Source organism: Sus scrofa, chromosome 10 (genome assembly GCF_000003025.6).
Source record: "Sus scrofa isolate TJ Tabasco breed Duroc chromosome 10, Sscrofa11.1, whole genome shotgun sequence".
NCBI lineage: Eukaryota > Metazoa > Chordata > Mammalia > Artiodactyla > Suidae > Sus > Sus scrofa.
In genome coordinates, this window is record NC_010452.4 from 65,580,060 (window position 1) to 65,604,689 (window position 24,630).

Here is a 24,630-nt window from a genome sequence, read left to right on the forward strand (position 1 = left end):
TGGCTTATTGTTTCAATGGATATTTGATCAAGATAGGGTTTCATAATCAGAAAAAAAACAAAGGCTTGGTGTGTGGAGGTTTCTAGTCTAACCTATGGTCAATAATTGTTCAGTGAATCACATCATTATGTAATACTCCAAGATTTTCTGATAAAAAGACAAGTTAATTGGCTTCGATTTTCTTCTTGCTCCATGGGTCCTGCTTTGACCTTGCTCCTCCTACAGCAGATCTGCTCACATTGGATGGTGCAGTTGGGGTGTTACCTGCTTGCTCTTTATAAGCTGTGGAGCCAGAGGGAAAAGTCAGTGTCTGCTTCCTCATAGGAGCAACAGGTGATGGATCCCAAAAGCCAGCGTCTTCGGCTTAACGACGGTCACTTCATTCCTGTACTGGGATTTGGTACCTATGCACCTGAAGAGGTAACATTCGTGCATGGTCTTGGGGTTGTAACATGAGTGAAGCGACCTGGTTGTCAATTCATGGAATTCCTGTGTGAAGGGCACTTGTCCCTGGGAGGTGCCCTTGTTTCTCGCAGCCAGGCTGAACCATTCCATGACGGGGGAAAGTACTCAGTTTTCACTCCGCATAGGGGTCTGATCACATAGTCACCTGCGGGTTATTCTGGGCTCCCTCCTGTTTCGATCGCTTTTCCATCCTGGCGGAAATGAAACTCAGTTACCAAGAGCAATGCTGGGTGCTTTGCTCTGAAGGTGACAGCAATTGGAGTGGTTTTTCTCCATATATCATCAATTCAATTCTTTCCTCCTCCCAAAAAGGCATACTCAGAGAAATACTTGAAATAAAAGATCCTGGAGATGAGGCGAATGAAAAATATGGGAGAGAATTGCTTTTCTACTGTGGCGTGTCTGCTGAGTGCCAGGCCAGAAACGCTCCAACGGTGTTTTGCCTTTTATGTGTTTCTGCTTGGAAACTTAATCTAATGGAAAATATAATACTATTTGAGGACATAAGCTAGAATCTTGTGGGGAAAGATTTCCATGCCTGGTTTTTGAAATGTGTTTTTACTGAAGTATAGTCTTCAGTGGTTGGACATATGAGGAGCTAGTGGACAAGTTGCTACACTGGAAGAAATTTTGCTGTCCATCTTGTCTTTTTTTTTTTTTTTTTTGTCTTTTTGCTATTTCTTTGGGCCGCTCCCGCGGCATATGGAGGTTCCCAGGCTAGGGGTCTAATCGGAGCTGTAGCCACTGGCCTACGCCAGAGCCACAGCGACGCAGTATCCAAGCCGCGTCTGCAACCTACACCACAGCTCACGGCAACGCCGGATCGTTAACCCACTGAGCAAGGGCAGGGACCGAACCCGCAACCTCATGGTTCCTAGTCGGATTCGTTAACCATTGCGCCACGACGGGAACTCCCATCTTGTCTTTAGAGTATTTATGACAAGGGACTGGTCCTTAAACTCCGAGTCTCCCTTTTCTCATATATAGAACAGAAGGAAATATTCAGAGACATTTTGGAGAGAGAAGACAGGGCTTGTTTCCTTTGTAGAGCAGAGTTGGATTGAAGGGATGGAAAGGTCCAGAATATCACTGAAGCTCTCGGGTATTCCTTCCTTGGGAGGCGTCCAAACGCCTGTACTTTTAAGGGAAACCATGAGTTGACCCAACGGAGCAGTTAGACAAAGTATCTCCTTCCTTGAAAAAGAAAAGATTCCGAATTACATAAAAATACATGGAATATTATACAGCCTTAAAAATAACTTAATCCTGCCATTTGCTACAACGCAGAGGAACCTGGAGAACATTAAGCTGAGTGAAGTAAGCCTGACAGAGAAAGACAAATACTGCATGATCTCTTTGCAGGTGGAACCTAAAAAGAAATCAGACTCATAGAAGCAGAGAGTAGAGATGTGGTGATTGGAATCTGGGGACGAAGTTGGGCAAAATGGCAAGATATTAGTCAGTATCAGTTATAAGACAAATACATTCTTGAGACCTAACGTTCAGTATGGTGACTCCAGTTAGTAATAATGGGTTATGGCTTGAGATTTGCTAAGAAGTTAGATCTGAAGTGTTCTCACCCCCCCTCCATCGTTAGCTACGTGGGGTGATGGGTATATTGATTACGTTGGTGGGGGTAGTCATTGCTCGGGGGAGAAATAGAGGAGAACATCACATTACACACCTTGAATAGATACAGTTTCCTGTGGTGTAGTCTGTGTGGTGACGTGGGTAGAGAGAGGACCCTTAGAAGCCTTTTCCTTGTTTCTGGATGCTCCTTATCCCTTGACTGATTTAGCTTAGACATCTCACAATATAAATTGTATCCGTGACTACAACTTTCATGTGAGTCCTGTGAGTTCTTCCAGAAAATCACTGAACCTAGAGGTGATCTTGGGGAACTCTGATGTCAGCAATCAACCAGTGATTGCCTGAGAGGCACAGGATTCCTGGACGTCCAGCTGTAATTACTTACCGGGAAAGTTCTGGGAGACCGTTATGGATTCATCATCACATGTGCAGAACTCACCTAAGGCATGGAGAACAGTTGATGTGGGGGAAGATCAAAGTTTGCCTTAGCACCTCTTAATCATGTGGATATCCAGCTACAACCTTTGTGGTTTATGTAGGTTCCCAAGAGTGAAGCTCTGGAGGCCACCAAATATGCCATAGAAGTTGGGTTCCGTCATATCGATAGTGCTTATTTATACCAAAATGAAGAGCAGGTTGGACAGGCCATTCGAAGCAAGATTGCAGATGGCACTGTGAAGAGAGAAGACATATTCTACACGTCAAAGGTGGGGTGTGTGTTCTAGGTGTGCGCACATGTGTGAAATGAGATTGTGAGCAGTGATACCCATATAGTAAGATCGATAGTTGTTTGGTGAACTGTGCTTATTGATTTTCACACATATTTATATACTAACTTATTTATTTTCAAAACTAACATTCTATTTATTTATTTTTATGTTTAATTTTTTAAGTTACACCTGATGTACAATGTTCCGTCAATTTCTGCTGCAGAGCAGAGTGACCCAGCTATACGTCTATTCTTTTGTTCACATTATCCTCCATCATGTTCCATCATAAATGACTATATACTACATTTAGTGTTCTCCTGTCCCACAAAACAAGGGAGTGATGATGACTTTTTCTTTTTGGCTGCATTCAAATTTTATTTTTAAATCCAGTCACTTTACTTCTCTGAGCCCAGAGCAGGACAATCTGACTTCGCAGGGGTGAATGAATCCAACAGAACTAGGATCAGCTGATAGATTTCCTTTTCAACTGCGTAACTTTCTAAAATTTCTTCACCTTCTGAATCTCATTTATCACCTCCCTCAGAAAGAGAGGGCACAGGACGTGAGGCACTTTGTGTGTTACACAAGATCTAGACAAAACGTCTTGAATTATGCCCTGCAGTTACTAATAGGTTCAAAGCAAGTTTCCTACTGTTATGCAAAATGCTAATGAATCCTGAGGGCGTTGACTCTTCCACAGAAGCAGAGTGCATTTGTGAGCTGCTTTTAAACACTGTCAAACATGATGCAGATGATGGCTGGGGAGTTATCCGGTAGCACTTTTTATCTCTGGGGTCATGTCCTTCCATTGTGAATGAGGTACCCATGATGAATTCAATCAAAGAATAAAGTTCACACGGTAGGTGATCCAAACAGGAGGAAAAGGAGTGTTTTCTCTCCATGGTCATCCATTTCTAGCCAGTACACGTGTCTCATTATTAAGTGAGACAAGACAGACAGATTTCCCTACAGTACTAATTTAACAGAGCTTCCCTTCTCAACCTCTGCAGCTTTGGGCCACTTTCCTTCGACCAGAGTTGGTCCGACCAGCCTTGGAAAAGTCCCTGAAGAATCTCCAACTGGACTATGTGGATCTCTATATTATTCATTTTCCAGTGGCTCTGAAGGTTGGCAATCCGTGTGATCACATCTATTTTATTTCTCGTGTCAGAAAGTCTATCAGCTCGTGTGGATCATTGAAATAGGATTTTTCTTAGGAAGATGTGGAGATGATTTTATAGAATACAATCCCAATATAAAAATTTCTGATTATCTTTTAACTGAGGTTTTCTGAATCCTTAATTCCTTTCCACGACCTCAAAAGAAAAGGATTCAACAGTCTCACCCCCCCCTCAAAGATTTAAGGCAATAACAACAGGCATGTTCAGCACGTGGTCCTGATTATGACGCCTGAAACTCTTGGTGTTTCACAAGCACAGACTTTGGTGCAGCCGTGCTGAGCAGTGAAAGGGACGTGGACCTGGCGTGTTCATCACAGTTGGTGGTGCCCTCTCTGGGTGGGCTAAGCCCAGCAGCCTTTACAGGGACTTGGGGCACACGGCCTACTCTGTTGGCTGGCTTCACAATGAGTTTTGTAGGCTACACTTGGGCATTAACAGCGGCGTTATGTAGAACTCGTGATTTCAGGTTATAGAAATCTACTCAGGTTCTCTTATGCCAATAGCTCTTTGGATGATGTAAATAGGAATCCCAGCCATGGATAGATCTAAGGATTTGGAGTACTATGCAGAAAAAGTTCCCTTTCCCCTAGCCCTTATCATGGCATTACTCTTGGTTTGCTTTATTTTTCTCTCCACATTTTCCTTTGGTGGCAAACATAGCCTTGGGCAGCTCAAGGATCGTGGTCATGAACAATCGAGAGCATGTCGGGCTCACCCACATTTCACATTAACCCGAAGGAACCTTGCTGGGTCATATGCTTGCCCTTGGGCTATTGATGTTCAGAGGGAATATGAACTTGAGCTAGATCAAGTTTGCCCTTTTTATGCCAGCAGGAAGGCATAAGTTGCTGTCATTCCTAGCACAGTAGAGGCATCTTGCAAGAAGGATGTATGCAGGGCACAAAAAATTCACCTACGCCACTGATAGTTGCCACAGGATGTAGGAAAGTGGCACTTATTAAGACATAAAGTGTAAGATATTCATGGAAACCTGCCTCCTGAGGACATTTCTTACAACTCCATATGCAAATCACTCTGAAAATATTAGTTTCCAGAATATGTATTTTTTTCTGGCCACCACTGTGGCAGGCAGAGATTCCTGGGCCAGGGACCCAACCTGTGCCACAGCAGAGCCCCAAGCCACTACAGAGACAATGATGTGTCCTTAACTGCTAGGCCACCAGGGAACTCCATCTAGAATATTGTTGCACCGACTCATGGAGTTTTAGTGTTCTGGCTTAAGAGGTGCCTGGCAGCCTGGCTGTGCATGTGGAAATTACTTCGTGACATCTCTAAAATGACTGCTTCACTTTCAGCCCGGGGAGGAACTTTTGCCAACAGATGAAAACGGAAAAGCACTATTTGACACAGTGGATCTCTGTCGCACGTGGGAGGTGAGTCCACGGAGGAGAGAGTCCGGGGGGAGCCAGGAGAGGGGGAAATCCTTCACTTCTTCCACATTTGACAATGGGCTATGGACTGTTGGATTCGGCAAGTCGTGAACTTCAGAAGGACTGTTAGGTTGCAGCGGTGTGGAGGAAATGATTGCTGGCACGTTTCTAGAGAAGAGCAGGGGAGAAGAACTTGGGACAACGAAGATACGCTTCTCTTTCCTTCCACGCGCTGAATCCTGTCGTGGGCTTTTCCAAGAAGACATTAATTCTTGTTCTCTTGTCATGACCTCCTTCTCCTGTTCGGGTTGTTATTTTTTTCTTTTTGATAATCAATGCTGATTCTCGACAGGTGACCCCTATTTCTCCCTGCCCTTATTTTTGGTCTATAGCCCATTCCAAATGATTGATCAGCACCCTTCCTCCCCAGGCCTTGGAGAAGTGTAAGGACGCAGGACTGACCAAGTCCATCGGCGTGTCCAACTTTAACCACCAACAGCTGGAGAGGATCCTGAACAAGCCAGGGCTCAAGTACAAGCCCGTCTGCAACCAGGTGAGCAATCTCAGTCTCCTCCCCTCCCTGTTCTGCTTGACCTTCTTCTCGTACTGCAGCCAGACGTCTGTTTGTCCCCCCCCCCCTTCATCCCACCTTTGTGGGACGTGGGATTCTGGGGAGCAGAGTCTCGGTCTAGAGGGGTGTGAGCAGAACCCGGCTGGGATCTCTGCTGGATAAGGTCTTGGTGGAAAAGCTGGGGAGGCTTCCAGGTGCTGAACTGTGTGTGGGAATTTAGGGAAGGTCAAGGGGCTGCAGGAGGGTTTGAATAGCTCCCCAGCACTTAGAGTGAGGAGGCATTTCCCTGAGCTGTAAAGGATGGCCAGAAATTAGATGGTGAAAGAGATTTGGGGGAACTGTGTACAGGAAGGAAGGTTATGAAAACATGGAGGGGGAAGTAAAGAAAGAAAGTAAAAATAAGGTGAGATGTGTTAAGGGATTGTGTGGGTTTGGATACCTGAATCCTCAGTCTTGGCATCTCTGTTTTTGGGAGTCTTCAATAGGAAGCCTAGTACAGAAAAATTTGCTAGAAACTGTGAATGTTGTTCACTTGTGGGATGAAGTTAAAAGCTCCTAGTGATGCTAACAGTACATGTGTCAGGAGCATAACAGTAGTAGTTCAGGAACATTTACCGAAAGGTAGAGCAGACCCTGTGATTTATTCAGACTTAGTCTGGTTCTCTCTTTGATTTCCAGCATATTATTAATTGTTTAAATACATTTTCTGTGCCTGTTTCTGGGCTCTTACATTTCTGTTCTATTTTTACTTTATTGTGGTGAGAACCCTTAACATGAGATCTATCTACTTAAAAAAAAATTTAAGTATCCCTTCCAATCTAAGTCCACACTATAGGTATAGTGATGTAGAGCTAATCTCTAGAATTTATTCATGTTGTATAATTGAGACTTTACACTCATGACTAGCAACTCCTGATTTGCCCCCCTTCCTGCCCCTGGCAAGCACCACTCTGGTGTTTGAGTCTATGAGTCTGACCAATTTATATATGTCCTATAATTGATGCTATGTAATATTTGTCCTTTTGGGAAGGTCTTACTTCACATGACATAGTGTCTTCAGGGTACAACTTGGAGCCATGGAGAAAGAATCTTTTATAGAAAGTGTAGTTTAGGCGTTCTTGCCGTGGTGCACTGGGTTAAAAATCTGACTGCAGCAGCTCAGGTCTGTGCGGTGGTGCAAGTTTGATCCCTGGCCTGGCACAGTGGATTAAAGGGTCCAGCATTGCTGCAGCTGCTCTTTAGGTAATAGCTGTGGCTTACATTCAGTCCCTAGCCTGGGAACTTCTACATGCTGGGGATGCAGCCATAAAAAAAAAAAAAAGCATATATATATATACATGAAATATGTATAATATTATATATAGTATGTATAATATAAATAATATATCATATGTATAATATATACTTTGTGTAATATTTTCAATTATAAAAGTTAAGAAATTAACATGATTCTGCATTACTTTTGGCACATTTTTATTGTGAAAAATATCAGATACTAGAACTTTTAAGAATGAACAGAGAACACTTACATTTTACCTCTTATGTGTAAAATTTTTCACACTTTGCCATGTTGCTATATACACACATGTATGCATATATATGTGTTACATGTATATTTGTGTATTATGTTTATATGTGTATATGAATGTGTGTGTGTTGTATATTTGTATTATTTTGCTGACCTGGATCTAATTGTATTCGTATGTCATGGTGAGCCAGGTTTCTCAAACTCTTTTCTTTTCTTCCTTTTTTTAGAACCCCATACACTGCAGGAATTCCCATGGCATGTGGAGGTTCCCAGGGTAGGGGTCGAACTGGAGCTGCAGCTGCCAGCCTACACCACAGCCACAGCAACATTAGATCTGAGCCACATCTGTGACCTATGATCCACAGGTCATAGCAACGCGGGATCCCTAACCCACCGAGCAAGGCCAGGGATTGAACCTGTGTCCTCATGGATACTAGTTGGGTTCACAACCCCTTAAGCCACAGTGGAAAACTCCTCTCAAGCTCTTTTACCATAGAATGTTTGCTGAACCGTTATTTTCCCCTGATATCCAGGCAAGTTTATTACCAATGCACTGGCTTTATCCGATTGTCACTGTGTGATGTTAATTAACTTGTTTCTCCATCCCAGGTTATGTGAATTAGCAGTTAGAGCTAGAGTCCTTCCACGTTAAGGTTAAACGTTCTGACAAGAAAATACCCTTTCCAGGCTTCACCCCCCAAATGACACTCCGGTGGGAAGCACTTAATGACAAGCTGTCCTGTGATGCGTGATGTTACTTTCGTTCCTCTGGATAAACTGGTGGTGGCCAGATTTTTCTTTTGGAAATGTGTGTTTTCCCTGTTGAAATTAGTTATCTGTTGGGTGGTTACTGTGATCAGGGGAGGTCAGATTCTCCCCAAGTTTTCACATAATGGTTGACAATCCATCAATGATTTTCACCTGAATTACTTATTTCATTGGGAAGCTTTTCATTGATTTTCAATTTTATTTTTTTATCTTTTGTCTTTTTAGGGCCACACCCATGGCATATGGAGGGTCCCAGGCTAGGGGTCGAATCAGAGTTGTAGCTGCTGGCCTGCACCACAGCCACAGCAAGGCGGGATCCGAGCCACGTCTGCGACCTACACCACAGCTCATGGCAATGGCGGGTCCTTAACCCAATGAGTGAGGTCAGGGATTGAACCTGTAACCTCATGGTTACTAGTCAGGTTTGTTAACCACTGAACCACAACAGGAACTCTGATTCTCAATTTTAAACACTCTTAAATCTTCTTACCTGATACTTTAATGTAAAAATAAAATTCCCTGATTAAAGCAGGATGAAATACAGTTATTCCTATAAGAGGATAAAAACTAAACTCCTTCCCTTTAATCATCAGTTTCCAAGAAAGGATTTGTTGTAATCACCACCACCAGCGGAGGCAGATATTTTTGTTCTTTCTCTCTCTTCGCTAGGGACTTGAAGATTTTTATTTACTCTGTCTATTGCATTTGCCTTTACTCACTGTTCCCTTCGATGCTCAAATCTACCCGAATGTCACCAGTGGGATCCCCATCCAGCTGGTTCTTTTGTCCTGTAAACATCCCTTCATGATTCTCGGTGAAACGTCTTGCTTTCTGGGACAGTTTGATGCCCAAGTCTCTCGGTTGCTTTCCGGTTCCAGATCTGGAATTGGGTCAGTCCCCTGGTCGTGTTCAGCGGTGTTGAGTGACCAGATACCAGGATGTGGTCCTGAGAGATGCTTGTTCTCAGGAATGTCGTGAATTTTTACCTTTCAGGGGACAGAGATATAAAATGTATTTTTTAAAAGAAATGATTGCTCATGTTGATGTTGGCAGTTGTAATTTGATGTGATACAGTTTTTTCTTTTATATATATATATATATATATATATATATATATATATATATAGTGAGAGAGTCTTTTGTTGCACCCACGGCATATGGAGATTCCCAGGCTAGGTGTCAAATTGGAGCTGCAGCTACCAGCCTACGATGCTATAACCACAGCAATACCAGATACCAGCCACATCTGCGACCTACACCACAGCTCATGGCAATGCCACATCCTTAACCCACTGATCAGGGCCAGGATTTGAACCCATGTCCTCATGGATACTAGTCAAGTTCATTACCACTGAGCCACGATGGGAACTCCAACCTACATATTTTTAAAACTTTTAGCCTTTCTTCATCATATTAATATGGTCTTTTGATATGATCTGACACTTTTCTGTGTTGGCATTCTACAGGTGGAATGTCATCCTTACCTCAACCAGAGCAAGCTGTTGGATTTCTGCAAGTCAAAAGATATCATTCCAGTTGCCTATTCTGCTCTGGGATCCCAAAGAGTAAAAGGATGGTAATAAACTTGAATGAAGACAACGGGGAGCTTAGCTTAAACTCAATTTTTATGAGATACTTTTTATCATACTGTATTCAGTACTCTGGAGATAACTCTCAACTGGTTTGGGGGAGGTGGGTGGAAAGAATCCTTCTCTTTGGTCTTCCCATCATCCAGCCAATTTTTTACATCGTATATGTCTTCACGTATATAAATTTTAATGCAAGTGTCTGCATTAAAATCTACACATCGTCCCCTAGTTGAGAACAAAGACGTAAGCATAAGTCATGGTTTACTTATTTATTAACTAATAAACACATTTCTAAAAAGAGACTCTCCCAGCCTCATTAGCTTAGATCTAAAATCATGATAATAATACGTAACTCCCAGGTCTATCACAACTGAAAAAAATGACAATTTGAACCATTTAAAAATATCTATCAAAGTAGTGCATGTTGTAAGTAATGATGAAACGGATACTTCTCATTTGAGGATTTCATGAGAAAAATACCTGAGAAAATGTTAAAATTAAAAAAAAAATCCCCAGTCTTTTCCTTCTCTTTCTCCTTTCATGCACTTGTCCTTACTTTGGGGCTATGACTGGAGAAGAGAAAAGACAGAAAACCATGACTGTGGAAGCACTGGACTCAACCAAAGCTGCATCCAAATGGCCTGGGGAGCTTGGGCAACACAGACTGTGAGAGGCCACACCTGTGTTTCTGATTCACTTTGTCTTCAGTTCAGCCATGGAGTTAGCATTTCTAACAAGGTCCAAGATGACATGGAGGCTGCTGGTCCATGAGAAATAATTTGGGAAGCATTGGTCTAGAGTGGACCTGCTTGTTCTATTTGGGGAGCCTCCTAGCAAACTGGACACTCAGCCTCAGCTCTTCAGCATTTCTGCATTTCCTTCCAGGGTGAACCTAAACCACCCAGTTCTCTTGGAAGACCCAGTTCTTCATGCCATTGCTAAAAAGCACAAGCAAACCTCAGCCGTAATTGCCCTTCGCTACCAGCTGCAGCGTGGAGTTGTGGTCCTGGCCAAGAGTTACAATAAGAAGCGGATCAAAGAAAACCTGCAGGTGACGAGTGGGGCTGGGGAACAGGGCTCTTAAGTACTATCCTTCATGGGAGTCCTTTGCACAGCAGCTCTCAGAATTGTCTTTGGTCCAAGATGAGTTATCTGTTATTTCCCGTGCACGTATGCCTTGTGTATACTCCTAATGGTTTTCTCCTCCTACTGTGGCATCAGGAGAGGCAGCATGGCTGGATAGGATTAAGATTGGACAGAAAATAGAGATTTTAATTACAGCATTACACTTGCCATTTATTCCGTCACCCTGGGCAAATGGCATCCCATTTTCTTCATTCTCAAATGAGGAAATTGGTTTATGTGATTTTGTTAGTCTGTTTTGGCTGCTATAAAAAACCCCCACCATAGAGTGGGTGGCTTAGAAACACCTGAACGGTATTCCTCACACTTGTAAAAGCTGGAAGTCTGAGATCAGGCTGACTGACAAGGTGAAGGCTCTCTCCAAGGTCACAGACGTCTCCCCGTGTCTTAATATGGGAGAAGGGGCAACAGAACGCTCTCAAGTTTTTTTTTGAATATGCTGTTGGTTCAGTCTCATTCATGAGAGCACCCTCATCATGACCTAATCACTGCTCAAAGGCTCAACTTTCTATTCCCATAACAGTGGGGCCAGGTTTCCAACATGTGAGTTTTGGGGGCACACAAGTAAAAGGAGTGAGCTTAAACCTCCTAATTCTTTTTTTTGCATTTCCCTGAATAATAACATCATTTCATTTTCATACATTTAATCTCCTTGACTTTCTGCCCTTGTGAAGTCCATGTTCAAGTCTTTGTCCACCTTTATTAGCCTGTCTGGCTTCTTAGTTATGTAGACCATCATTATACTGTTAGGCATGGCTGTACAGCAAACGCTCCCTAATAATGTAGGTTTAATCCAATGGTCTTTAATGTAGCTCATGATTCTGTGGTTTGACAATTAGCCTGCACTCCGCTAAGCTGCCCTGTTCTTGGATGGGTTTCAGGTATTGGCAGTTCCGTGTGGCAGGCAGTTCTGCTTTAGCAGGTGGATTAGACTGTTGTCAGAGGAGCCTACACTCTTTTCCATAGAGTTGTTCATATGTCATTGGCTGGTCTGTGGCAACTCACTTGGTCTTCATCTCAGCAGGTGGTATGATTCCAAGGCAGTGAGTGGGGAAAAAATTCTTTTCATGTCTAGACTCGGAACTGACTCAGCACTCCTGGCAAATTCATTGTCCAGTGAACTGCAAATCCCTGAAACTAAGGATGTCTTGGCTGCTTTTGACTAGCAGTTCTTTTGTATAAAAATTTGTATCACTTTGTCAACTTCCAGAAAAGAGTACATGTTTAAGTCTTTGGTTCATATTACAGGAAATACTAGGTCACTTTGGAGAAAACTGGTTTCTTTATAAAATTGAGACTCCCATTCCATGGTTATAATATGAATTTAAATTGTTTAGATGTTCTTTACTATGTTAAACATGTTCTATAACTTTCTCCACAAAGGCGTGAAGGGGGTGGTGGGTAGGAAAAATCTGTCTAATGTTTGGTTAAACGCAGCTATTAGGTCCAGATTGTCCAACTGTCCCTTACCTGGAAAAAAAGGATTTTCCTGTTGTCTCTCTAAAGCAATTCCCTTAGAAAGCTTTGGGATTGATGCACAGTAAGTCTTTCTTTTGTGGCTTGGAGCAGAGAAGGAGAGGGTGTGGGAGAGGAGAGGTAGAGATCTCAGCAGAAGAGTTGCCAGGCTTGTGCACCTGGACGCTGAGGACAGGCAAGGCCGCCCTGCACCCTCTTCCTGCCCCCATGCACCTGGAAAGTGCTCCAGGTCCGGGGGTGGGGGCAGCTCCTTGGGGAGGGTTTAATGTGATTCTTCCCTTCCTCCCAGGTTTTTAACTTTGAATTGCCTCCAGAAGATATGAAAACAATCGATGGCCTCAACCAAAATTTAAGATACTGTGATTTTTCATAGTAAGTGACTTGTCCATTGTTTCTCACGGTCGTTAAGTGACTTGTCCATTGTTTCTCACGGTCGTTTCCCGCAGCATGTAAGTCAGCAGAGGAGCTAGGCTTCCCTAACCAGGAAGACAGTCCTGATCTGAAGTGTAGGCGTAAAGCAGGAGCTTCCTGCAGACCTCAGACCAGAGGCTTCCTCCAGGGCTCAGTCTCTGACCCAGCAGGATTGTGAGCAAGCCCAGGACAACCATAAGGGACTCACCAAAGTTCCCATCATGGTGAGGTCACTACTTTACACCCTCATCTCTGTGTCTGGTGTCCTTGCTGTCAGGGTCAACAGTCCCATTAGACACAGAAGGTGCAGAGCCTACCGCTTTAAAGATCTATGAAAAATGATTTATATTTCTTTTTAAAATCAGGGGCAATAATGAGTCTAGTCTGGTTTACATTCATTTTCATCCTAACTCAATGTAAAATACAGCATCTGTGTTTTTCATGGAGGAGGGGTCCATGAAGGCCAATGAGCACGGGTGCTGTGAAGTCACAGGGTGGCCCTGCTTCCACCCCCCTTGTGAGTCTGGTGTCTTTTCTCCTTACTGGGCATTTCTTTTCTGAGACACCATCCATTTCTGCTGAGTTTATCTATTCATGCTCTTATTTCATTCTTACAAGGTAAGGATAATTTCCTTATACTTGTGATCTCAGCAAACCAGATTTTAACCGACCGTCCAGGGAGTGACTGCCGTGTCCTCAGCAGGACACACCCAGATACGGTTCTCCGGATCTCCGGTTTCTCGAGTCAAGACGTACCCCTGTGTTGCCTTTGTCCATCAGGAGATCCTGCCTCTTTGACTCTGACGTCCTCCCAAACCTTGTATTCCATGTTCAGTTACTGCAGGCGATGTCATACCTGAAGAGAAAGAACACTAATCAAACTGAGAGAAGTTTGGAAGGGAGTTTAGAGTGAAGGGAACACAAATTAGTACTAAATGAGGAGTTAATTTTGCCTGAAAGCTCTTACAACTCTCCTTCTTGTTTGTAAAGCTGCATCATGATTCTGAGAAAAGACATGATAAATGGAAAAAAGGGAGAGCTTCTTCTCCTCTCTTAATGAAGTTATGTTCTCCTTCACTAGGCTGTGAGAGCCTAGACTTACCTTTGTGAGCTGATGCCAACAGCCCAGCACTTGGCATATGGAACAGCTCCGAACAGCACTCTTTAATGGATTGAATGGAAAAGGACAAATTTAGAAAGAAAAATAAGAACATGGAAGAAAAAGGAAAACAACATTAATATGAATTCATGAATAACACGGGTTATCATAAATTATAAATGAAGAAAACGGTCCCCACATTTTGTAGGTGTATATGATCTCTCCACTGTAGACCAGAAGTCCCTTCACAGAGACACTCTGTAGTTTTCCTTGAACAGATACATGAAAAAGCAGGCACTCCCTTAATCGTGGTCACTCTCATCCTTTAGGCTCCAAAGTTCCAGTTGGGGCTGGAATGACCTCCAGCTTTAGCCACAGCTATTGCACCCTCTTATAAATTGTAGTATGAGTCAAAGGACCTGCTGCTGTGGAGTTCCTGTTGCACATGCCTGCAGGAATTAAGCATGCAGGTGCAGTTTGCACTGCAGCAGATGACTGATGTATGCATATTCGGACAAAAGGAGGGGTGTGTTTGTCAGTTCAGAGTTTTAGCCCATCCTGACGGCATCCACAGGGTAATGTTCATTTTGACAATATAACAGACTTCATACAATTCATATCCTTCCTTCTTTTCCAGTGCCGTTGGTCACCCTGACTATCCATTTTGACCACGAGTTACTCATCATGTATTCTACCAGAACATCATGCTTCCAGAGCTGTGAAGAGGATTTCTGTACTTGATGGAGGTGTTTAAAAGAAGTGTCTGCACTTCTGAAAGCTTGCCTTTCCTTTAAAAAAAAATGTATGACATAGTAAAGGCTTCAAATAAGTATGCTTGTCTTTCCTGATAATACAAGAATACATACAAAGGACAAAAAAGTTTAGAGAATAAAAGGCAAAGAATAGAAAATAAAGCTAACCTATGATTAATCCCTTTAATAAAACTTGGCTTTAATGCAATTTCCCTTCTTGATGAAAAATTAACCGGTTGATCTATTAAAGAAATGGAAAATTTTACTCGAGAGAAAGTTGAAGATTATTACCCACAAAGAGCATCTCAGAAAGCTCTGAGAACTGTTTTGCCTGTTAGAAGTCAAGGCACATCTATATGTATTCTGAGACAGTCTGTACATACAATGTCATAGTACTGACAGTTTATATAATCCAGGTATAAAGAGGAAGGAGGAGAAGACTGCAAATTGACCTTCACAAGGTCAAGGACCGTTTTGATAGTGGGGTGAAGGCAAAAGCCTGAATAGAGTGGGTTCAAGGAAGGGTGAGAAGAGAGGAATGGGAGGTAGAATGTACACAGCTTTCAGAGCCCTTGCTCTAATGAGGACCACGGAACTGGTCAGCCGTTGAAGACGAAATTGGAATCGTGTGAAGCTGTTCTACGATGGGGGAAGTAGGAGCACGCCTCTGTGCTCTGAGGAACAGTCTAGCAGAGGGAGGAAAATCCATGATGCAGGAGGCGGGAGGGGGAATGGCTGGAACCGCGTCCAGGTCCGTATTAGTTTCCTGCTGCTGCTACAACAAATTACCACAAACTTGGTGGCTTGAAACGACACAGATTTATCACCTTTCACTCCTAGAAATCAGAAGTTCAAAATCATGTTCAATGGGCTAAAATCAAAGTGCCCGCAGGTAGGCATTCCTCCTTGAGGTTGTAGGTCAAAATTCACTTCACTGCCTTTTCCAGCTTCTAGAGAACATCTTTCATTTTCATCTTGGGGACTCTCCTGCCATCTTTAAGTCCAGCTTGTGCCATCTTCATAGCTCTCATCTAAGATTCCTGTCTTCCCGTGTCCTCTTTGACTGTAACCCTCTCAGGTCCCACTGGGAAGGATTTGTGATTGCATTAGCCCTACCCAGATAATCCAGGAAAACCCCCATCTCCCCTCTACAAAGTCCCTTAGACCATGCAAACTGAATTCACAGATTTAGGAATGTGGGTGTGGAGATCTTGGGGACCATTATTCAGTCTGTTACACTGTCTTTGTGGCTAATTTGGGCAAGGAAGATCTAGGCCCCTCATTTTTCTTTGTTTCTTTTTTTTTTTTTTTTTTTGGTCGCACTCGTGACATGGGGAAGTTCCCAAGCCAGCGATCGAACACAAGCCACAGCAGTCACAGTCACAACGGGTCCTTAATCTGCGAGGCCACCAAGGAACTCCCCCTCATCTTTCTAACAGGAATAATTATATCACCAGGATCCAAGTCCTAAAATTCTAGACTTTCATCTCAGATATCAAGCGAAAGCCATATTAATAAGGAAAAATTCTTTTAAGTCTGATATTTTTTACTTTACTACGTTACTCTCTTTTTGGAATGCTCTCCTTATGCCCTCAGTTTATAATTCCTTCCCAAGACATGCTGACAGCAGCCATGGTCATGGAGACATCCCAGGCATCTCAGTTTTTTTGAGGTTGTCAACTCCTGCGAGGTTCTTCTACCTGAACGAACCTAGGTACCGACTCCAGGTTTACCACTTACACGGCTTCATCTGTGAAATCCTAACTTGAACACACTCCACATTGAGTAATTCTCTTGCGCTGAGGTTTCTGCTACACCTCGATTCATCAACTTCTGGATTCATCAAGAATTGGAGACAATGAGTCTCTCCTTTTTCCATCATCTAGGTTCCATAGACATCTCCACATTCGGATTAGGTTAAGTAGTAGACTGAACTGACGTTTGTCAGACTCCACTCATTCTCTCCACATTATTCCTTCAAACGGATTTGCTGGTGGTGAGGCCTCCTGGCTCTTGCACTTTTTAGTCTGCTCTTGTGCCCTCAAGCAGGACAAATGTCTCTGCCACCAAGATAATTGCTCTGCTTCTATCCGGTGGATCCTTTTATCTAAAGCTGGACCCCACACCACCAGAGATTCAGAGTCATGTGCTTTGTTGTAAAGCATCGTTAGCACCATGTTTTCAAAGCTCACGCAGCGGTTTTAAGTGTGTCTGAGGTTGCGAACCTCTCATCTCAAGACCATGATGGTCTCACTATGGCTTCAGTGTCAAGGTGTTTGCCTTCCGGACACCTATTTTTCTCCCAATGATGTGTTTAGATTCTTCATGTGAAATCCATTTCTCTTGTCATGTAATTGCCTTGGGAAGTGGACTGTGTCCAGTCCTGGCCAGTGACCCTTGGGGGAACTGTGGTGGTGTGGTGGGGGTGTGGGGTTTTTTTTGACCCCATTTTTTTATTACTCAAAAGAATTTATCACATCTGTAGTTATATAATGATCATAACAATCCAATTTTGTGGGATTTCCATCCCATAATTCAAGCACATCCCCCCACCCCCCAAACTGTCTCCTCTGGAGACCTTAAATTTTTCAATGTCTGTGAGACAGCATCTGTTCTGCAAAGAAGTTCCGTCTGTCCTTTTTTCAAATTCCACATGTCAGTGAAAGCATTTGATGTTGGTGTCTCATTGTATGGCTGACTTCACTTAGTATAATTTCTAGGTCCATCTATGTTGCTGAAAATGCTGGCATTTCATTCATTTTAATGGCTGAGTAATATTCCATTGTGTATATGTACCGCCTCTTCTTGATCCACTCCTCTGTCGATGGACATTTAGGTTGTTTACATGCCTTGGCTATTGCAAATAGTGCTGCAATGAACATTGGAGTACATGTGTCTTTGCGAGTCGTGGTTTTCTCTGGATAGATGCCCAGGAGTGGGATTGCTGGATCGAATTATTTTTAGTTTTCTGAGGAATATCCATACTGCTTTTCCACAGTGGTTGCACTAATTTACAATCCCACCAACAGTGTAATAGGGTTCCTTTTTCTCCGCACCCTCTCCAGCACTTATTGTTTGTAGACTTTTTGATGGTGGCCATTCTGGCTGGTGTCAGGTGGTACCTCATCGTGGTTTTGATTTGCATTTCTCTAATAATGAGTGATGTTGAACATCTTTTCATGCGTTTTTTGGCCATCTGCATGTCTTTTTTGAGAACTGTCTGTTTAGCTCTTCTGCCCATTTTTTGATGGGGTTGTTTGTTTTTTTTTTTTTTTTTGGTATGGAACTGCAGAAGGTGTTTATAAATTTTGGAGATGAATCCCGTGTCAGTTGATTCACTTGAGAAGATTTTCTCCCATTCTGTGAGTTGTCTTTTCATTTTGTTTAGGGTTTCCTTTGCTGTGCAGAAACTTTTAAGTTTTATTAGGTCCCATTTGTTTATTTTTGTTTTTATTGTCAATATTCTAAAAGGTTGATCTGAGAAGATGTTGCTGTTGTTTATGTCAGAGAGTATTTGGCCTATGTTTTCCTCTAAGAGTTTTATAGTGTCTGGTCTTATATCTAGGTCTTTAATCCATTTGGAGTTTATTTTTGTGTATGGTGTTAGGGAGTGTTCTAATTTCATTCTTTTCCATGTGGCTGTCCGGTTTTCCCAGCACTACTTATTGAACAATCTGTCCTTTCTCCATTGTATATTCTTGCCTCCTTTGTCATAGAAGAGTTGGCTGTAGGTGCAGGGGTTGAATTCTGGGCTTTCTATCCTGTTCCACGGATCTAAATTTCTGTCTTTGTGCCAGGACCATATGGTTTTGATGACTGTTGCTTTGTAGTATAGTCTGAAGTCCAGAAGCCTGAATCCTCCAGCTCCATTTTTCTTTTTCAGGATGTCTTTGGCTATTCTGGGTCTTTTGTGCCTCCAAACAAACTTTAAAATATTTTGTTCCAGTTCTGTGAAAAATGTCCTTGGTAATTTGATAGGGATTGCATTGAATCTGTAGATTGCCTTAGGTAGTATAGTCATTTTGATAATATTAACTCTTCCAATCCATGAGCATAGTATATCTTTCCACCTATTTGTGTCATCTTTGATTTCTTTCATCAGTGTCTTATAGTTTTCAGAGTACAGATCTTTTGTCTCTTTAGGTAGGTTTACTCCTACGTATTTTATTCTTTTGGAAGCGATGGTAAATGGGATTGCTTCCCTAATCTTTTTCTGCTCTTTCATTGTTAGTGTATAGAAATGCCATCAATTTCTGTGTATTAATTTTGTATGCTGCAACTTTGCCAAATTCATGGATGAGCTCCAACTGTTTTCTGGTAGAGTCTTTAGGATTCTCTAGGTATAGTATCATGTCATCTGCAAATAGTGATAGTTTTACTTCTTCCTTTCCAATTTGGATTCCTTTTATCTCTTTTACTTCTCTGATTGCAGTGGCTAGTAATTCCAAAACTCTGTCAAATAGTAGTGGCAAGAGCAGACATCCTTGTCTTGTTCCTGATCTCAGCGGGGGGCTTTTCACCACTGAGAATGATGTTAGCTGTGGGTTTGTCCTATATGGCCTTTATTATGTTGAGGTAGTTTCCCTCTATGCCCACTTTCTGAAGGGTTTTTATCAGAAATGGGTGTTTGATTTTGTCAAAGGCTTTTTCCGCGTCTATTGAGAGGATCATTTGGTTTTTATTCTTCAGTTTGTTAATGTGTTGTATCACACTGATGGATTTCTGGATAGCGAAGAACACTTGCATCCCTGGAATAAATCTCACTTTATCATGATGTACAATCTTTTTAATGTATTGTTGGATGTGGTTTGCTAGTATTTTGTTGAGGATTTTTGCATTGATGTTCATTAGTGAAATAGGCCTGTAGTTTTTTTTTGTTTTTTTTTTTTTCTGGTATCTTTGTTTGATTTTGGTATCAGGGTGAAGGTCGCCTCATAGAATGAGTTTGGGTGTATCCCTTCCTCTGCAATTTTTTGAAATAGTTTCAGAAGGAGAGGTGTTAGCTCTTCTCTAAATGTTTGATAGAATTCGCCTGTGAAGCCATTTGGTCCTGGAATTTGTTTGTTAGAAGTTTTTTAATCACAGTTTCAATTTCAGTTCTTGTGATTGGTCCATTCATCTTTTCTATTTCATCTTGGTTTAGTCTTGGAAGATCGTACTTTTCTAAGAATTTGTCCATTTCTTTTAGGTTTTCTGTTTTATTGGTGTATAGTTGCACATAGTAGTCTCTTATGATCCTTTGTATTTCTGTGATGTCTGTTGTTACTTCTCCTTTTTCATTTCTAATTTTATTGATTTGAGTCCTCTCTTTTTTTCTTGATAAGTCTGGCTAAGGGTTTATCAATTTTATTGATCTTTTCAAAGAACTAGCTTTTCATTTCGTTGATCTTTTCTATGGGTTTCTTTGTTTCTATTTAATTGATTTCTGCTCTGATCTTTATGGTCTATTTCCTTCTACTCACTTTAGGTCTTGTCTGTTCTTCTCTCTCTAGGTGCTTTAGATGTAAAGTTAGCTTGTTTATTTGAGCTTTTTCTTGTTTCCTGAGGTGGGCTTGTATTGCTATAAACTTTCCTCTTAGAATGGCTTTTGCTGCATCCCATAGGTTTTGGAGTGTCATATCTTCATTGTCATTTGCTGCCAGGTATTTTTTAATTTCCTCTCTGATTTCTTCAGTGATCCATTGGTTGTTTAGTAGCATGTTGTTTAGTCTCCACGTGTTTGTGTTTTTTGCAGTTTTTTTTCTTGTTGTTGATTTCCAGTTGTACAGTGTTGTGGTTGGAAAAGATGCTTGATATGATTTCAATTTTCTTAAAGTTACTGAGGTTGGATTTGTACCCCAGGATGTGATCAGTCTTAGAAAATGTTCCATGTGCACTTGAGAAGAATGTGTACTCTGTTGCTTTTGGATGGAATGTCCTATAAATATCTACTAAGTCCATGTAGTTTAATGCATCATTCAGGGCCTGTGTTTCCTTATTGATTTTCTGTCTGGTTGTTCTGTCCATTGCTGTAAGTGGGGTGTTAAAGTCCCCCACTATGATTGTGTTATTGTCGATTTCTCCTTTTAAGGTTGTAAGCAGTTGCCTTATATATTGTGGTAAACCTATGTTGGGTGCATAGATATTTAAATTTTTTTTATCTTCTCCTTGGATTGATCCTTTGATCATTATGTAATGACCTTCTTTGTCCCTTAAAATATTCATTTTAAAGTCTATTTTGTCTGATATGAGTATTGCCACTCCAGCTTTCTTTTGATCCCCATTTGCATGGAATATTTTCTTCCATCCTCTCGCTTTCAATTTGTATGTGTCCCTAGAAGTGAAGTGGGTCTCTTGAAGACAGCATATATATGGGTCTTGTTTTTGTATCCATTCAGCCAGTCTATGTCTTTCTGGTTGGGGCGTTTAGTCCATTAACATTTAAGGTAATTATTGATATGTACCTTCTTATTGCCATTTTATTAATTGCTTTGGATTTGTTTTTGTTTTTCTTTTTCCTTTCCTTCTTCTCTTGTTCTTTTCTGCCTAGAGAAGTTCCTTTAGTATTTGTTGTAAGGCTGGTTTAGTGTTGCTGAATTCTCTCAGCTTTTGCTTATCTGTGAAGGTTTTGACTTCTCCTTCAAATCTGACTGAGAGCCTTGCTGCACAGAGTAATCTTGGTTGGAGGTTTTTTCCTTTCATCACGTGAAGTATATCATGCCACTCCCTTCTGGCCTGCAGAGTTTCTGCTGAAAAATTTGCCAATAACCTTATTGGGGTTCCCTTGTATGTTATTTGTTTCTTTTCCCTAGCTGCTTTCAAGATTTTCTCTTTGTCTTTAATTTTGGTCAGTTTAATTATTATGTGTCTCAGGTGTTCCTCCTTGGGTTTATTTTATATGGTACTCATTGTGCTTCCTGGATTTGAGTGAGTGGTTCCTTTCCCATGTGAGGCAAGTTTTCGGCTATTATCTCTTGGAATATGTTTTCTGTCCCCTTCTCCCTCTCTTCTCCTTCTGGCACCCCTAAAATACGGATGTTGGTGCATTTAACGTTGTCCCAGAATTCTCTGAGACTCTCTTCATTTGTTTTCAATCTTTTTTCTCTTTTCAGTTCTGCATCCATAATTTCCACTAATCTGTCCTCCATCCCACTTATTCATTCTTCTGCCTCCTGTATTCTGCTGTTAGCTGCTTCTGGTGAATTTTTTATTTCAGTTATTGTATTTTGCATCTCTTCTTGTTTAAGTTTTACATCTTGTATCCCTTTGGTCAGTGTTTCCTGTAAGTTATCCATCTTTACCTCCAGTTTATTTCCAATGTCTTGCATCATCTTCAGCATCGACAGTCTAAAGTCTTTTTCCTGGAGGCTGAGAATCTCCTCATGGCTTAGCTGATTTTCTGGGGTTTTTTCCTTTCTCCCTCATCTGTGTTATAGTCCTCTGTCTTTTCATCATTGTAGGTTTTTGGTGTGGTGACCACCTTTTTAGAGATAATAGAGCTGTAGCCTCTCTTACTTCTGGTGTATGCCCCCCATGTGGCTGAAATCAGTATGGGGGCTTGGTGTAGGCTTCCTGATGGGAGGGGCTGATGCCTGCCCCCTGGTAGGAGGAGCCGATTCTAATCCCTCTGGTGGGTGGGGCTTAGTCTCTGGATGGGATTAGAGGCAGCTGTGTGCCTGAGGGGTCTTTAGGGAGCCTGTTTCCTGAGGGGTGGGGCTGGATTGTTGGTGATCCCACCTGGATTGTTGTTTACCCTGGGGCTTCTCAGCACTGGCTGACGGGTGGGGCCAGATTTTCCCAAAAGGACCCCCTCCAGAGAAAGGCAGGCTGCTGAATATTCCCAAGAGTTTTGTCTTCAATGTCCTTCCCTCACAACAAGCCACATTCACCCCTGCTTTCCCAGGATGTCCTCCAAGAACTGCAGTCAGGTTTGACCCAGATGTCTATGGAGACTTTGCTTTGCCCTGGGACCCAGTGCATGTGAAAGTCTGTGTGTGCCTTTTAAGAATGGGGTCTCTGTTTCCCCCAGTCCCATGGAGCTCCTGTGCACAAGCCCCACTGGCCTTCAAGGCCAGATGCTTCAGGGGCTCTTTCTCCCAATGCTAGATCCCCACACGTGGAGAGTTTGATGTGGGGCTCAGAGCTCTCACTCCTGTAGGTGAGTCTCTGTGAACCAGTTAGTTTCCAGTCTGTGGAGCTTCCTACCCAGGAGTATGGGGCTTTTTATATCGTGAAATCGCCCCTCCTACCTCTTGATGTGTCCTCCTTTTTTTCTTCTGGAGTAGGATATCTTTTTTAAGGTTTATGGTCCATTTAGGTGAAGATTGCTCAGCCTTTAGTTGTGAATTTTGTTGTTTTTAGGAGAGAAGTTGAGCTCCAGTCCTTCTATTCCGCCATCTCAATCCTGTCTCCTGGGGGGTGTGGTTTTAAGAATGTTTCCCTCATGGCTTATTTCCCTCTCTTCTACTTTCCCTCACTCATAAAGCAGGCGGCCCCTCTCCTTGGACTGATCCATGTGTAGCCGTGCGATGTGTGATTGCTGTGCTGTCACCACCCACCCCATGGATGATGCCACTACACAGAAGGAAGAGCAAGTGATCAGAGGTGATCTGGACGCCCCCCAGAGGTCGCCCAGGGCTTGCTTGACCTCTGGACGTCAGGCTACCTAGGTAACATTTCCGTGGGGATTAAGCCAATTTTGAGATAGGTTTTCTCTACTTGATTGTTTTTATTCCTCGACTTTAGAACTGAAACCACTGTCAAAGTTAATAATTGTCTCTTTATAACTCCCCTATGCTTTGCACCTAGCCAGGAGTTTCAAAACAGCTGAGTCAACCCTGAAATCATTACTCTGAGAGACTCTAAAGGATTGATGATAGTATTGAGTGATATGAAAGGAAAAAATGACGCAAAAAAAAATCAGCAGGTTTCTCCTTCACTCTTCTTTAGGCCACATTGAAGACATCTTTTATTATTCAAAAGAACCCATTACATGCATGAGGGTAGTGGATTATACTTAAAATTCCATGGGTTGTAAGTTTCATTAAACGCTATAATTAAGTTTTGTTAATGCAGGCAGATAGCTAGATATGAGCAGAGAAAAGGGGGTTGCTGGGGCCTGGTGACAGGAAACCATACACTTTGTGGCAACAGAGGTCCTAGAGGTAGACAGAAATAGGAGAGGAAAGGCAGGAATCTCTGGCATTTAAATGTAAGCTTTTGCTTATTATACCCTCTTTACAAGAAAATTAGCCTTGCAGATAAGCAATACCCATCATGTATTGACGGCACGACTCTTGTGATTAATATTCAATCCCTCCTCCCCTTGGGAAGGTGGACTGGAATGAAAATCTGGGAGCATGACCCCCAAACCACTCCCTCCTCAGTGACTATCCGCCCGTTCATTTTCACACCGCATAAACCACCTTGCCAACGCAACTCAGACAGCTGCTCCCCTGAGCTGCCCTGCTCCCTTCCGAGAGTGTACGTTCACTTACCAAGTCCTCCTTCCTTGTCTTGACCTCCCTGTCTTGACTCTGAATTCTTCGTGTGATGAAGCAAGAGCCTGCTCCCTGGGAACAAGCTCATAAAGAGCTCTGTCCTTTGCCTCAACCTCCTCCCAGGGCAACAACACGGCCTCTTTCCTCTCTATGCCCTACTCCCTTTCTCATCCCGCCCCCCAGGCAGCCCCACCTTCTCCTCCTCCTTCCAAAGCAAAGCCATCCTGACCACTGGTCAGCACTTCCCCCACCATAAACCTCTGCCAAGCTCAAGTGCAGTCTAGTCTTGTTCACGCAGAACACAGTATCACCCCACTCCCACCAGGGAGAATTCACAAAACAAAAAATGCCATTTCCCAGAGACAAATACTACTGTTCACAGATCTTTATTTTATTTTTTAAAAACCATGTCAAGGAGTTCCCTTTGTGGCTCAGCCAGGGACAAACCCAACACAGTGTCCTTGAGGTTTCGGTTTT

At 42.4% G+C, this 24,630-nt stretch overlaps 1 protein-coding gene and 1 long non-coding RNA gene across 5 annotated transcripts; one reads left to right on the plus strand and one right to left on the minus strand.

Moving 5' to 3' along the window:
* On the plus strand, nt 238-14,939 carry AKR1C1 (aldo-keto reductase family 1, member C1). Of its 3 annotated transcripts, none has more exons than XM_013980353.2 (9): nt 238-420; nt 2,595-2,762; nt 3,776-3,892; nt 5,263-5,340; nt 5,768-5,890; nt 9,671-9,780; nt 10,679-10,844; nt 12,702-12,784; nt 14,560-14,882. In XM_013980353.2, exons 1-9 carry the CDS (start codon nt 337-339, stop codon nt 14,588-14,590), a joined length of 960 nt encoding a protein of 319 aa, XP_013835807.2. In that variant the 5' UTR covers nt 238-336; the 3' UTR covers nt 14,591-14,882.
* On the minus strand, nt 8,590-24,401 carry LOC102167589. 2 transcript variants are annotated; one of them, XR_001299399.2, is made up of 3 exons: nt 24,151-24,401; nt 13,580-13,679; nt 8,590-9,190 (listed from the first exon to the last, which is right to left on the minus strand). It is a non-coding gene; the product is annotated as an uncharacterized LOC102167589 (long non-coding RNA). The 2 variants fall into 2 exon arrangements; XR_001299400.2 differs by lacking the exon at nt 8,590-9,190 and adding an exon at nt 10,995-11,028 and having other exon boundaries at nt 24,151-24,384.